We start from the raw sequence: 13,959 nt of genomic DNA on the forward strand, positions 1-13,959 counted from the left end.
CTTGGATTCAGTCATTGAATAACGTGAGCCAAAACAAACTGGATTATATTATCAAAAGGAATGGTGCAATCAAGTTTAACAATGTAAGTAAGTGCGGTTTTCTGGTTTTGTAAAATCATTTAACATAGCAGACAAAAGTATATTAATGGCTTTACCACATTAATATTGTCCTGTGGTTATTTAAACTTCTTTAGCTAGTGGTGCGTATAATTTTTCTATGCAGCATTTTTTTCCTTTTATCGGGGTGGCTTTTATAAATCTAGTATTCAGCATAACTGACTTCTCAGGTTAAAAATGTGTATAGCCAAGTCACTGGAAAAATCCTTCAAAAAATATTCCTGTGTGAAGTAGATGGGATTTTAAACAAAAACCTATAAAACCACACAAAAAAATATTGATGCTAGACAATCACTTGGAGAATATGCTAGAGTAGAGAAAAGTTCAGAAATCTGCCAGGTGTTTATTCCTGTCTGACCCCATTGGGGAGATATTTCCCCATTTGCTTGTGCCTTTGACCCCCATACAAGAAATAGGGGGAGCAGTCATGACCAGGTGAAGATAGCCTGAACAGCAATAAAAAAAAAAAAAAAAAACTGGTGGTTTATCTCTTCCTCCACTACAATGTATTTTTTGTGTTTTTGTTTGTGCCACCGGTTGAGAGATTTCCCATCAGTTCCTGCTCTGATAGGGAGAGAATGGAAATCTCCCCATGGTACACATGGGTACACAAAAAAATATAAAAAAAAAATTAATAGCGGTTATAACCCTTCTATGTTCTGACCAAAACTAAGTAACCATTTGGCTGGTTTTCATTTATTTTACATTTTTTTTTGTATTGGCTTTGTAAGAACAGCAGTTTGACACTTCAAGGTACTGTCAGCGCAGCATATCCTAACTCTTTTTTGCAGCAATTAGTAGCAAAAATAAATAAAACCACAACATAATTTTCAATATACAGTATATACAGTTTAATTGCTTTAGAGCAATATATGTAGGGGGATTCAGTTTTCTGTTTAAAGTACCTCTAGAGTCCATTTTTTAACATTAAAGCATGGTTAAAATTACCAAAGAGAGAGAGTAGATTTATCCAAAGTAAAGGAAATCCTCTTAGCTGGCACCACAACAAGTGTGCCCTTTGGAAGATTTTCCAGACCAAGTAACAAAGCATAATATCAGATTTTCCCTCACTTCTAGTTATCGTGGCAATGATCTATAAAACAAAAAGATGTCTGCAAGGGCACGGACAGCATCAAAAAAGAAATTCCAGCCCTTCCATACTATCCAAAATGAAAGAATAGCTTTAGATGCACTTTAAAACAGTAAAGGTATTTTGTTCTTTTAGCCACTTGTCATTCTGTACATGTGCTATTTTTAGGGCTATAGGTTAAATATTTTATGTTTATTTTTCTTGATTGCTTTATTCTCTAGTATGTATTAATCTCTTAATACCACTCCATATTTATGTCTTATAGTTGACATTTACATACAGTCTTTGATATAATTTCAGAGTTTGTAGCTTTTGTGGAAATAAACTGCGCAAAATATTTAAAGCAAATTGTTCTTGTGTGTTAGGTAATTTTGCACTCAGTTTGTTTGCTTATGCATCTTTAGGTAACCCTGCTCAGTTCTACAGTATGAACAGACCAGCATCCCGACACACACCACCAACAATAGGAGGTTCTCTTCCATATCGTCGTCCTCCATCTATGACCTCACAGCCAAATCTTCAAAATCAGATAAACGGAGGGCCGTTTTATAGCCAAAATCCAGGTAAGAGGCTGAATGCAACAAGTCATGGATAAGGTATTGGGAGATACCAAATCTCCTTTATCTCTGTTAAAACTCTAATGTATATAAACCATATTTAAAAAATTGTGTGCATTTTGCATTTTAAACTGCTTTTGCAACTTTCTGATCAGTTAACTGGTTGAGTAACTTGTCCACTGATTTTTAATTGCAGTACATATTGCATGTTATTTGGACAAGCCAAATTCTTTTAGGCAATTAAAATGTGCCTGTGATTGTGACCAGCTCAGCTGTTCCAGTTGTCATTGAAAGAAATCAATGACAAACAAGTGAAGCTGCAGCAATCTATCCTTAATAGCAGTTGAGCTTTGTTACCCATGTCCTCTCTTTGGACAGAGCTCCACACATTTTCAAGTCATATTTGGACTTTAATTTTATAGTGTTAGTATTTTATATTTCAAAACTTTCTGGTACAAAGTAGTAGTTTAGGTACAACCTCAATAATTATTTTAGGGTATCATTCTATACAGACTTGTTTTTTTCTTGCCAACAATTCAGATTTTTAGCAAATTTGTATCTGACAATTTATTGCATTTACACATTTTTGTTTACCATGTTTAAATATTCTTTATAATGAGACATAACCAACATTTTTTTTATATACAAGATTTTCTACTGTCCTATTATTTCAAGGTCTATTTTAAAATCCCTCATTTATAATAAGCAACCCAAGTAAAGGAAAGTTGACATTTTGTACAGGGCAATATATTCTCATGAATTTATATTTCTTTATAGTTCCGTTTATGACCGATATATAAAATTATGTATACATAAAAAATTGCATGCAGCCCACTACATCTGTTGTTTTTTTTTTTTTTTTTTTATATATGCAGAAATCGAAAGCATTGTTTTATAACTACCTACATGACCTTTAGTCTTTATTGGAGTTGTTTTATCACAAATATGGTGGGATAACACAAACACAAATTTTCAGACAAGCTTGATTTCTCTGTTTTAGATATAATTGCATTAATGAGTCAAATAGTGCAGATATGGTTTGCTTCTGGGAAGACCTTTTTATCTTGCAAAACAAAGGGGCATATACAAAAAAAGTAGTAATTCAAACAAATGGAATGCCTAAAAGTTTCCTTTCTTAATGCTTTACTAATGTGTGCAGTGTGCTTTTTCATCTAAGTTATATTGATGGTACCTATTTTTTTAGAGCTGTAGATACAGTTGTCGATGGAAAAATTGTGTTCTCAGCTTTACATTTCTGACCAATCATAGATAGTTACAACATCCTCCAGTGTTCTTTCATGTTCTTGTAGAATCAGCTCATAATGTATTTTATTCAGATTTATTTTATTTATATTGTAATCCTGTTCCATTTTCTTGCATATTTATACTTTTATTAGGTTTTAAGATGTTACTCTGCATGCCAATACTTTTTCCTGGCTAGACCTATGCGTTTGTGTTCTGCACAGCAACCAGGGCAGTTGCTTTATTTATTCACACACTTTCCAATGTTGCATCTAATATAAATTCCTTTATAGCACAGATTTGGGCATTCTGTCTTTTTATTGTTTAATATTTGGATTATTGAATAATTCTGCTTATGTAGGTCAGCTAGGCTGTTTGGTCTTGAATTAATTGGATACAAAAAAGTTACCTGTTATACTGTGCACATTTTGATGCCCTGTGCCTGGAAGGTGGATGGTTCTTATAGTAAACATGTATTTAGCATAAACAAGAATTGTACAAGATTGGAACATGCCATTTTCAAGACTTAGCCCATTTTTTTCTATCTGTATATGCCATGAACCAATCTTGGAGGAATAATCCCTGCATGGACACCCTGGTTAGCAGCTTTGAGAGATGAGGATTTTATCAGCTCCAAATAGCTGCTGAGACTTGGCAGAGATATCTGGGATAAAAATCCTAGTTTGATGAACTTTGTGGGTTTACTTTTCCTTTTGAAAGATGGCTTTTGAGTACATAGTCAGGAATGCTACTCTACATTCATTTATAATAGGTTGCATAGACAGTGATACTTAAAGCGGCATTCAACCCAAAACCAAAAATGTAATAATCTCCACAACCTTTAGATGGGGTGGTTACATTGGGTTTTTTTATTTAGGCTTTTTCTCCCTCTGTTTTCACTTGGTGATCTGATCAGTAACACACCTCCAATATTAGGGTGCCTATACTCTCTGGATGAATGAGCAACAGGGAGACTTGGACAGCAACATTCTCAGTCTGGTGGGGTGTTGGACCCCAGAAGAGGAGGTAAGAGACTGCTCTATGCAATATCCTTGCACAGAGCAGGTAAGTATAACATCTTTTTTTTTTGTTTTTTTACAATCACTTTAGGCTTGGCTCACATCTTCTGTGGCTGCACTCTGCCTCTAGTGCAGCCCATTTAATTCAGTGGGCTGCTCTACCCACAGAAACATGGGGAAAGATGTCCCCTGACCCTTTTCTCCTGAAAGCGCTGCACCATATGGTTTGTCATGCGTGCAAACGCCATCATGTTTACTGATGCTTCGAGGGGGCTTTAAAAATTATTGGCACCCATGCGTGTCTGCTAAAGAGCAAAACTTTTGCCTGCGGTAATTTGGACCTAGCCATGCTAGCCATTTCACCAGCTGAAAATAAAAGAAAGCTTAGAAAATGAAAACTAATGCAGCAACCTCATCTAATAATTAGTAAGCTGCAATATGTTTGCTTTTGGGTTTTATACCGCTTTAATATGCGTCCAGCAAGCATGAGATATGCTATTTGCAAATTAGCTGATTAGTGTAGGTCCTTGACCAATTTTGTTCTCTGTGTATATTGGCAGGTTGGATATTATGAAGACATTTTTCACTGCACTAAAATATCTAGAAGTAATATTTCATTTTGCACCATAGTATAATTAGATATCAATGTTGTTAGTGCGTCTTTCACACAATAACATAATCAGCATACTGGAAACTCTGCCAGAATTAAGCTGTCTTTCTGCCTCATTAACTCCGTAGTATAATCTGCAGTGCTGATTCTTCTCCATAAAATTAAGTGAAAAATATGTTGGCAGTTATTTTAATTTTTTTATTGCAGAATTAAAGGAGACATATTTATTGAGTCCACTTTAATGGGTTATTTGTGTAGTACCATATTTGTTTGATCTGAAGCACACAAATAAAAATCGTTATGGAAGATTTATTTGCAATTTTCAATATTATCCATGTTTCAATATGGATAACTAAAACAAATACAAAACCACTTTAGTCCCAGAGCCTGCCCTCTCTCCCTTAAATTCAGTGTTTTTGAAGATGAGTTTGTTTCACGCAAGACTCGCTCTCCAGTCGCTGCTCTGTGTGTCCATTCACACAGAGCGTGGCTCGGCCCTGCCCCCACTCTTTCCTCATTGGCTCACTGGCTGTGATTGACAGTAGTAGGTGCTTCACTGCATGAAGGTAAAAAAATTGAGCTTTTAAAACCACTTTAAATGTGGTGTGTTTTTTTTTTTTTTTTCCCCCTCCTTCTGGGGTCAGTTGTAAACCATAACAACATGTTTTTGGCAGTAGTGGGTGATAGGGCCAACCCAACACAGATTTTAACATGGAAATTGCAGATGCAAAGTCATCTTACGCTGCCTCAGGTGCACCCTCCCTACACAAATCATCTACTTCTATGCAGAATTGATACCATGTTGTAGAGAAGGAACTTAAAGTGTTACTAAACCTACAGCAGTAAAAGTGTGTATATGCAGTAAAGCATGCTTATTATACTCACTGTGAAACCTAAGGGGCTAATCCTCTGCATTGTGTGAAAAGGCTGTTTTATCCTATATGCACAGGTCGTCGTCCTCTTCCACAGAACCCAAAACAGGTCCAGATAAGACAGTTACTGGAGTCAGGCTTAACATTCTCAGTTTGATGTGTATTGCTAGATAGTTTTCTTTTTTCTTGGGAGTGTACATGTGATTCTGGACAGGGCAATCAGCAGTGTCCAGACAGAGGGTCAGCGTTCCTGGATCCTGATAGGACAGCCAGTGCAGTGTGAAAACTCCTCCTACAAGCTTTAACCAGCCACTGATAGTAGTCACAAGACTGCTATATACTCCTGAGGAGAAAAGGTATTTAGCCGTTTATAGTTACTAAAAAAATGAATTTCCATGTTCTGTGTACTGTGGGAGAGCAGGTATAGTGAATGCAGGGTTTTGGGTTTAGTAACACTTTTATCTTCTGTTGAGTCTGGTAAACTTGACAAACAGTTCAGTTCAGTCTCTGCAACATTGTGTACACTGTTGGTGGCAAGCAAATAAATGTCCATACGCTTTGTACACTAAACATGCTTGTAAGGTTTTTTCTTTCAGGATTGAATGTTAGGGCATATTACACTGTCCCTGCCAAAGGCAACAAATGAAGACCGATATTCCACAAATTTACATTATCGGTAGTGTATGTGAATTCTGCTGAGACATCTACAAAGATGGTATGCATCTTAATGGGAAACCCCACGCCAAAATTTAAACAATTGCATGGGGTTCCCCCCAAGACCATACAAGACCCTTCGGTCTGGCATGGATTTTAAGGGGAACCCTCACACCAAAATATAAAAAAAAGGCGTGGGGTCCCCCCCAGTATCCATACCAGACCCTTTTCCGAGCACGCAGCCCAGCAAGTCAGGAAAGGGGGGGGGAGGGAGCAACACCCCCCCTCCTGGACCATACCAGGCCACATGCCCTCAACACGTGGCTCTGCGCCCCCCACCCCAAAGCACCTTGTCCTCCGGTGTTGTCTTCTTCCCTCTCCAGTTCTTCTCCCTCCTCCGCTGAGGTCTTCTCCCCTCTTCAGTTCTTCTCCTTCCGCTGTCTTCTTCCTCTGGTCCTGCTGCTGCCTCCGGTTCTTCTTCCTCTGATGTCTTCTCCCGATTCTAGCTCCCGCAGTTATGCAAGCTCCGCTCTCTACCAGTCCTTTTATAGACACAGGGCATGGCCATCCAGTAACGTCATCCGGAGACACTACCCTTTTGTGAAGTCACCGCCCCATCTTTCCCCGGGCGGTGACACCCTGACCTGCAGGGCTGCGTGCTCGGATAAGGCAAAAGTAAGTACATTCAATCCTGTGTGCTTGATCAGCTGAATAAAGATAGAGTGGGTAATTAGAACTCTTTCACATCAAGTGGAGCGGTACATTTGTGGCACAAGGACAGCTGAAGTGTTCTTAGATAAGCTGACGGTGGATGGCTTGACAGGCTAGAAGTAACTCTGTGGAAGGCAAAAACAGAAGGAGAGCAGCACCATCTAAGTGCAGCATTATTAAAACCTTTTATTCCATAAAAGTCAATTGGTAACTCACAAGATGTATGAGATGTCAGTGCATGTGGGAATAATAATGTGGTTCATCCGCTCGTGGGAAATGATCTTCTCACTGGTGAAGAGGCAGCTGATGGGTCCAGGGAAGCCAGTGGTTCCCAGCGCTTTCAGACACTCAGGACGGCTCAGACAGCAGTGTACGTCACTTCTGGTTGTGTTTGGAATAATGCTGCGCTTAGATGGTGCTGCTCTCCTTCTGTCTCTGCTCGGATAAGGGTCTGGTATGGCTTTTGGGGGGGAACCAATTTTTTTTAACATTTTGATTGGGGGTTCCCCTTCAAGATCCTCAAAGCACAAGTCACATGCCAAAGTCGGATGAGTTAAGTTGATGATCTGACTTTAAGCCAACTTCAGTGATATTCAATGGGCTGAGTAAGACCCAAAGTCAGACCAAAGTACTGCAGGAACCTTTTTCAAAGTCAGATCGACTTGTATCGCAGCAGTTAGGACGGCTCTCATAAGGAATCATTGATTTACGCGGGTCATGCCACATGTGCTCCCAAAATCGGAGCGCATGTTGTACCAGTGTGAACCCAGCCTTATCCACAGAAAAGTCAAAAAGTATGTTTGTTTATTTTTATTTTGTGTATTTTTACTTTTTTTTTTTTTTTGCCTATTGACTGAATAGAAAGTTAAATATTTTCTGGAAAACAATATCCATAAATGGCTTTGCTTGTCTTGGGGAGAAAAAGAAAATATGTAATGCTTTGTTGAAAGTGATCACAACAGTATCACCGAATAAACAGACCCGTAGCAAAACAAAATGTAAAATTGTGGTTGTGCATAAGGGGTATACAGGTGTGAAAGTTGAGGTGGTTAAAAATATTGGATATGAATCAGAATCCACTCATCAGTAGGTCAGCAATTTAAAAAGAAAGCTAAATAAACATTTTGTATAAATAACATTTTTGGTTATAAAAATACACATTTCACATGCCAAAACCAACACCAGTTATATCCTGATGTAGAAGATTAAAGCGGTATTGAACCCAAAACCCAAAAATGTAATCTATTGCAGTTTACCAATTACATGTAGTGGCTGTATTGGTTTTCTTTTTTTTTTTTTAGGCTCCCCCCCCCATTTTCCCCTGATGATCTGGCCAGTAACACACCTGTATTATACAGACACCACTCCAGCAGCATCATTGTACAGCAGCATTGTCAGTCTGGGGGGAGTGAAGTGTTAGAAGTACTAGCAGATTTAAATACTGTAACAAATTTAAGCTGAACTCCAGCTAATATTTTAAAATCAGTTACAGCATTGTAACTGCCTTGTCCCTGTAACTGCAAGAGAGATTTTCTGTTGAAAAACAGACTGACTGGCTGGATCATAAAGAGGAAAATACCGTATTTATCAGCAAATAACACGCGCCGGCGTATAACACGCACCCCAAGTTTAGGAGGGAATTTTAAGAAAAAAAATGTTTTAAGGAAAAAAACTTACATTTAAATGCCCATCAATGCAGCCTTGCACAGTGTCCATCTGCATGCTTGTCCAGTGTCATTTGCAGCCTTGGTGTCATTTGCAGCCTTGGTGTCATTTGCAGCCTTGGTGTCATTTGCAGCCTTGGTGTCATTTGCAGCCTTGGTGTCATTTGCAGCCTTGGTGTCATTTGCAGCCTTGGTGTCATTTGCAGCCTTGGTGTCATTTGCAGCCTTGGTGTCATTTGCAGCCTTGCAGTGTCCATTTGCAGCCTTGCAGTGTCCATTTGTAGCCTTGCAGTGTCCATTTGCAGCCTTGCAGCTTTGTCTGTGTCCATTTGCAGCCTTGCCCAGGCTGTCAGTGTCACTGCAGTTTGAAAATGGCGCCGAAATACATAGCCGTGACTTGTGGCGTCTCTTCGGCCACTTTCGGCTCCACTCGTAGTCCCGCCCGGGATGGGCGTGACTGTGAGCGGAGCGAGCGCTGCCCATATACAGATTAGATAGGTTCGGCTAGCTCCGCTCACAGTCACGCCCAGTCCCTGTGTCCATCATAGGGCGGGACTGGGCGTGACTGTGAGCGGAGCTAGCCGAACCGAGCCGAATACACTCGGCTATCTGTATGTGGGCGGCGCTCGCTCCGCTCACAGTCACGTCCGAGTGTATTCGGCTAGCTCCGCTCACAGTCACGCCCAGTCCCGCCGTATGATGGACACAGGGACTGGGCGTGACTGTGAGCGGAGCTAGCCGAACCTATCTAATCTGTATATGGGCGGCGCTCGCTCCGCTCACAGTCACGCCCATCCCGGGCGGGACTACGAGTGGAGCCGAAAGTGGCCGAAGAGACGCCGCAAGTCACGGCTATGTATTTCGGCGCCGGCGGCGCCATTTTCAAACTCAGCCGGCAATCGTTTCGCTCACGGTCAGCGGGGGATCGGCGTATAACATGCACCTGTGATTTCCCCCTGATTTTAAGGGGAAAAAAGTGCGTGTTATACGCCCGATAAATACGGTAGATGAAGAAAAGCCAAAAAAGAAAATGAATACAGCCATCACATCTAAGACTTGGTAAACGGCAATATAATCAATGTGTGCTTTGGGGTTTAATACTGCTTTAAGACCACATATATATGGCTGGTTACATGCAGCTTGCAGATTCTTGTGGCTCGAAAAACCGGGGCATGCGAACAGCAGCAGCTGCTAAGGCTGATGGCGGCTGCTGCTGTCTGCATGTAGCTGCACACAGAGTGGATAGCTGTGGTTATGGTTGTCCAAGCCCGTGCACAGTCAGCTGCATCCAGGTTTGAACATCTGACCCTAACAGCAGGTGACTGCTCTGTGTGTGGCTATATGCAAACAGCAGTGGCCGCTGTCAGCCTGTCATTAGTTTAAATAGGCTGAGCAGCTGCTTCTATTTGCATGTCCTAGTTATTCCAGCGACAAGAATCCGCTGATTCTTGCCGCTGGAATCCACAGACTGCTTGTACCGGCTGAGTGAAAGGCTTTAATGTAAAATATATTCATAGGTCCCAGGTCAATGTGTGTCCGAACTAATGTTTTTATTTGTTATTCATTTTATTGACTATTCCTGTGACGGTAAAGAAGAAAATTGTACTGGTATAGTTAAAGCACAATTCCAGCCAAACATGACAAGATAAAAATGAATAGCTCATTAAAGATAAAATAACAAAACTAGCTTTACTGCAAAATTTACCTTCAATCCAGGGATTTCCAACACCGTTTTTATTTCTGACCCTAGATGTTCTCAGTTTGATGGTCAACATCATTCAGCCCTCTTTCTGTGTGTCCAGGTCATCCTGTGGCTGGCTAGTGAAAGGAGAAGCAGGCAGTGATGAACTCATCTCTCTGTTACTCTGCTTTCTCCTCTTATGAGCATACTTTTGTCAGCACGTGAACTGATTGGGTCCTATTGTGGTTTCTTCCTCTCACTTGTCAGCCCTGCAATACAGGGAATGCATGAGACTGATATAAGGTACTTTGGCAAAATTCAAGTATTTACACTGCTTGCATTTAAAATATAAAGAGTTTTAGGTTAATGGTTACAGGACCATATAGATTGTCCTTTTTTAAAAAAAATCATCCAGACTTTACATTGATTTGATTAATTTTATCTAGGTTTCTGCATTTAATCACTTTAAGAACAATTTTGTGGTTAGGGTAATATGCCAGTTGGCATCAGCCTCTATATATTCATGCATTTTTATCTGGAGACTAGTGAAAATACAAGCATTAGCCAGTGACCTTTAACTGTCCCTCGCTAAGGTTTCTGCATATTATGCTACAGGAAAAAAAATGCATTTGTGGTCTATCTCACTCACTTGTCATGTGCTTGTATTCTATTTGCTTGTTAATATATTTTTCTACTGTATTCTCTCATCTACATTATTAACATTATTAATGCAATCAATGTACAGTATAACATTTGCTTGGGCTTTCGCATTCTTTGGTCTTATGCTTAATTATATATGTTTGTGGTGCCAAATATATTTGTCATAGAAGGTAAAAATGTGTGCTATGAGTTTTTTGAGATTAGGTAATGTTGGTTGGTATGCTTGCATCTGAATAGCACAACATCTCCCACTTGAGGTTTCTTTGAAACAGAGGTGGCATGCTCTCTGTACCTAATTTATAATGCGCACTTTTGCCTTACCTAAATAAAAATGCTTAAACATAAATAGGCATGTTATCCAAATGAAGGATAGCATGATGCTTATGTTTTCTCCTTTTCCTCTGCATGTCTTGGTCCTTTTCATATACATGTGTTTCTGTGCACCCCTCATTTACCAGCATCTTGAGAAATAAGTTTACATAGATTAAGACTGCACTAAAGACATTGCATCCTCCAGTACCAAAGGATTGGATGCAGCTTTTTTTCTGATTAGACAAGCATACTTTTTTACACTAGCCTGTATCTCTACTCGGGTCATGATGCAGTAATCCACGTCTTCAGATTTGGAAGCGTAATATTGACAATCTTGTATTATCCTGTTTTAGTGAGGTCAGGAAATACCTATACCTCATCTATATGTTGTTTTTTTTTTTTTTTGATGCTGCTATATTGTGGTAAATTTTCATATATCCAGCATTACAGCACAGAGCACTGATACAGAAAGTGGAAGAGCTCCAGGTATTGTTAAAGCGGTGTTCCGCCCCCCCCCCCCCCCCAAAAAAAAAAAATTAAACCCAACAGCTACACATACTGCAGCTGCTGGCTTTTAACAATAGGACACTTACCTGTCCTGGAGTCCCGTGATGTCGGTACTGCAGCTGATGTTTCAATCAGCCTTACAGCTTCACACCGGGAACCCCTGCGCATGCGTGAGGTCCTGCTCCTTTCTCCTACTGGCCTGGCGACAGGAAGAGGAGGAGGAGGAAAGGGCCTTGGCCCGGACTCCCGGAAGTGGGAACAGGATACCAATTGTGAAGATATTATCTCAACATTTTTCTGAAAAGGTATTCTTTACCTTAAGTTAGATGTATCTTCTTTCCAGTTAATTGTCTCTTGAAACGCTTCCCTGATAACTGTTTCCCTTGTGCAGTTGTCAGAACATTTTATCTTTAGGGGATTTTTGTTATGTTTAGCTTGCTCAGTTAAGTTGCATATGCTTCAGTAGATATTTTCTTAAAGCTCAAGACATCTGGGGTTAAGTGGCAAATACTTTTTAAACGTAGGGTGCATTATATTTTGATAAAACATCCTTGCACTGCACTTTGTGCATTACTGAGCCACATGTCCATTTTAGTTGATTTTTTGAGCTTTTGTGAACTAGGACTGTTTACACTTGCCTTTCCATTTTATTTCTTGAAAAGAGGCTCCATCTTTTTGCTATATAGGTATTACAATATTAAAAACCTGTTTCTTGTACTTTTAATGTTGCTGAGGTTCTGATAAATAAAAGTATCGATATGCACTTAGCCAAACTATGCTTAAACGTTCTGTCCATGGGTTATATGTAAAATGGGTACATAAGGTTGACGGTACAGAAAGATACACTTATGTATTTAGCCATACATAACTAGGGCATGGTATTCTTCCGCACACACATTTTAGTTTTGGTACAGCCCCAGCTGTTGGTCAGGTGAATTTATTTAGTCTCTAAATATTTTCACCTTTCTGCTTATTAGCTTGACAATAATTAAGCTACAAGAAGAAACTTTTTATTATGTGTATAAATAAAGCATCCACACAATTCCAAGATGCACCAACACCAGTATATCCAGTTCTGCCTTCCCAATTCCAATGTGTTGCCATATTTTCCCCTCTGTGAAGTATTCCTTTCCGAGACCACTGTCCGTATAATAAATGTCCTCACTAACTGCATGCCGAGCACTGCGACCCCCGCCCCCCCATTCACCTTTTGCCTTGTTGATCTGCTGCCACCCTCGCTGATCACTATAGACCAAGTGGAAGTGCGTTTAGGCATACCAGACAGATACACTGAACTATATTTCAAGAATATAGCAAAGCCTACAGTAATGTGGCCTGCCATCAGATGGCATATTTGCGTCTTTTTCATGTGGCTTGTATATGTATGTTGGAACAAGTATGTGACCATAATGTTTTAAACCAGTAAAAGCAACCAAAATCTTTTGTTCTTTATATATCCCATATAATACTGTATAGTAATGGTAGAATATTTGGGTACTCTTCAGTGAGTAGAGTAGCAGGGCTGGTCCTTTTACAAGCTGGCATACTAAAATATATAACATATAAGCCTTCCTTCTTTCATCTGGAGTTGTAGGTTTCAAAGCAAATGTTTGAAATGGGGACAGGCTGCTTATTATCTGTAACCACACCCACCGTATACTTACAAGGCTGCACTGTCAGCCACATCAAAGCTAATCATTACCTTGCTCACATTGCTATAGACTTTGCTACTAATTGTTGGGCTTGATGCACTGATGTGTGATTGTCCGCTACAATTTAAAAATAACATTTAGAAGAAAAATGGCCATGCTTTTCATTTGCTTGCTCTTAGAAGTCTTAGTAACTATTTTTTAAGGCTGGGCACACTGCCGTGTTGTAAATTTCAGACGTACACACTTCAGTGAATCAGTCTCACATATGCCAAAACATCTGTACACTTAACAATTCCCTTTCCTTTTTCTTGCTTTCCTGCATTCTAGGATCTCCATCCACCACATATCTGTCTGGCTTCTTAATTCTTGCTCTACATTTGTTTACCCCTCTCTAGCTCTCTCTTTAATTCTCTAATATTACTCTTAACTTTCTGGCTCACAGATAGACCACCTGTTCTTTTCTGTGGAATGCTTGTCAGACTGGTAAACAAAAGGGACATGAAGCAGCCAGCAATTGCAAGAAATGTGAGGGTGAAAAAAGTGCTAGGTCAGTACACTTTATTGACCAGTCCTATGAAATTATAGTGTAATCTTTAAGAATACATTTTCAA

General features: G+C 39.7%; 1 protein-coding gene across 28 annotated transcripts in view; it reads left to right on the forward strand.

Annotated features, from left to right (window-relative positions):
- Nucleotides 1-13,959, forward strand: part of ABI2 (abl interactor 2) — a 182,302-nt gene that overhangs the window by 134,898 nt on the left and 33,445 nt on the right. For 14 of the 28 annotated variants that reach the window (XM_073633333.1, XM_073633334.1, XM_073633331.1 and 11 more), the window contains 2 exons: nucleotides 1,612-1,770; nucleotides 13,791-13,895. In XM_073633333.1, coding sequence (XP_073489434.1) covers nucleotides 1,612-1,770; nucleotides 13,791-13,895 — 264 coding nt within the window. The remainder of the gene's footprint in view (nucleotides 1-1,611; nucleotides 1,771-13,790; nucleotides 13,896-13,959) is intronic. The other 14 variants (XM_073633342.1, XM_073633343.1, XM_073633340.1 and 11 more) reach the window with 1 other exon arrangement.

The sequence above is a fragment of the Aquarana catesbeiana genome, linkage group LG06 (assembly GCF_042186555.1).
Source record: "Aquarana catesbeiana isolate 2022-GZ linkage group LG06, ASM4218655v1, whole genome shotgun sequence".
In the NCBI taxonomy this organism is placed as follows: Eukaryota; Metazoa; Chordata; class Amphibia; order Anura; family Ranidae; genus Aquarana; species Aquarana catesbeiana.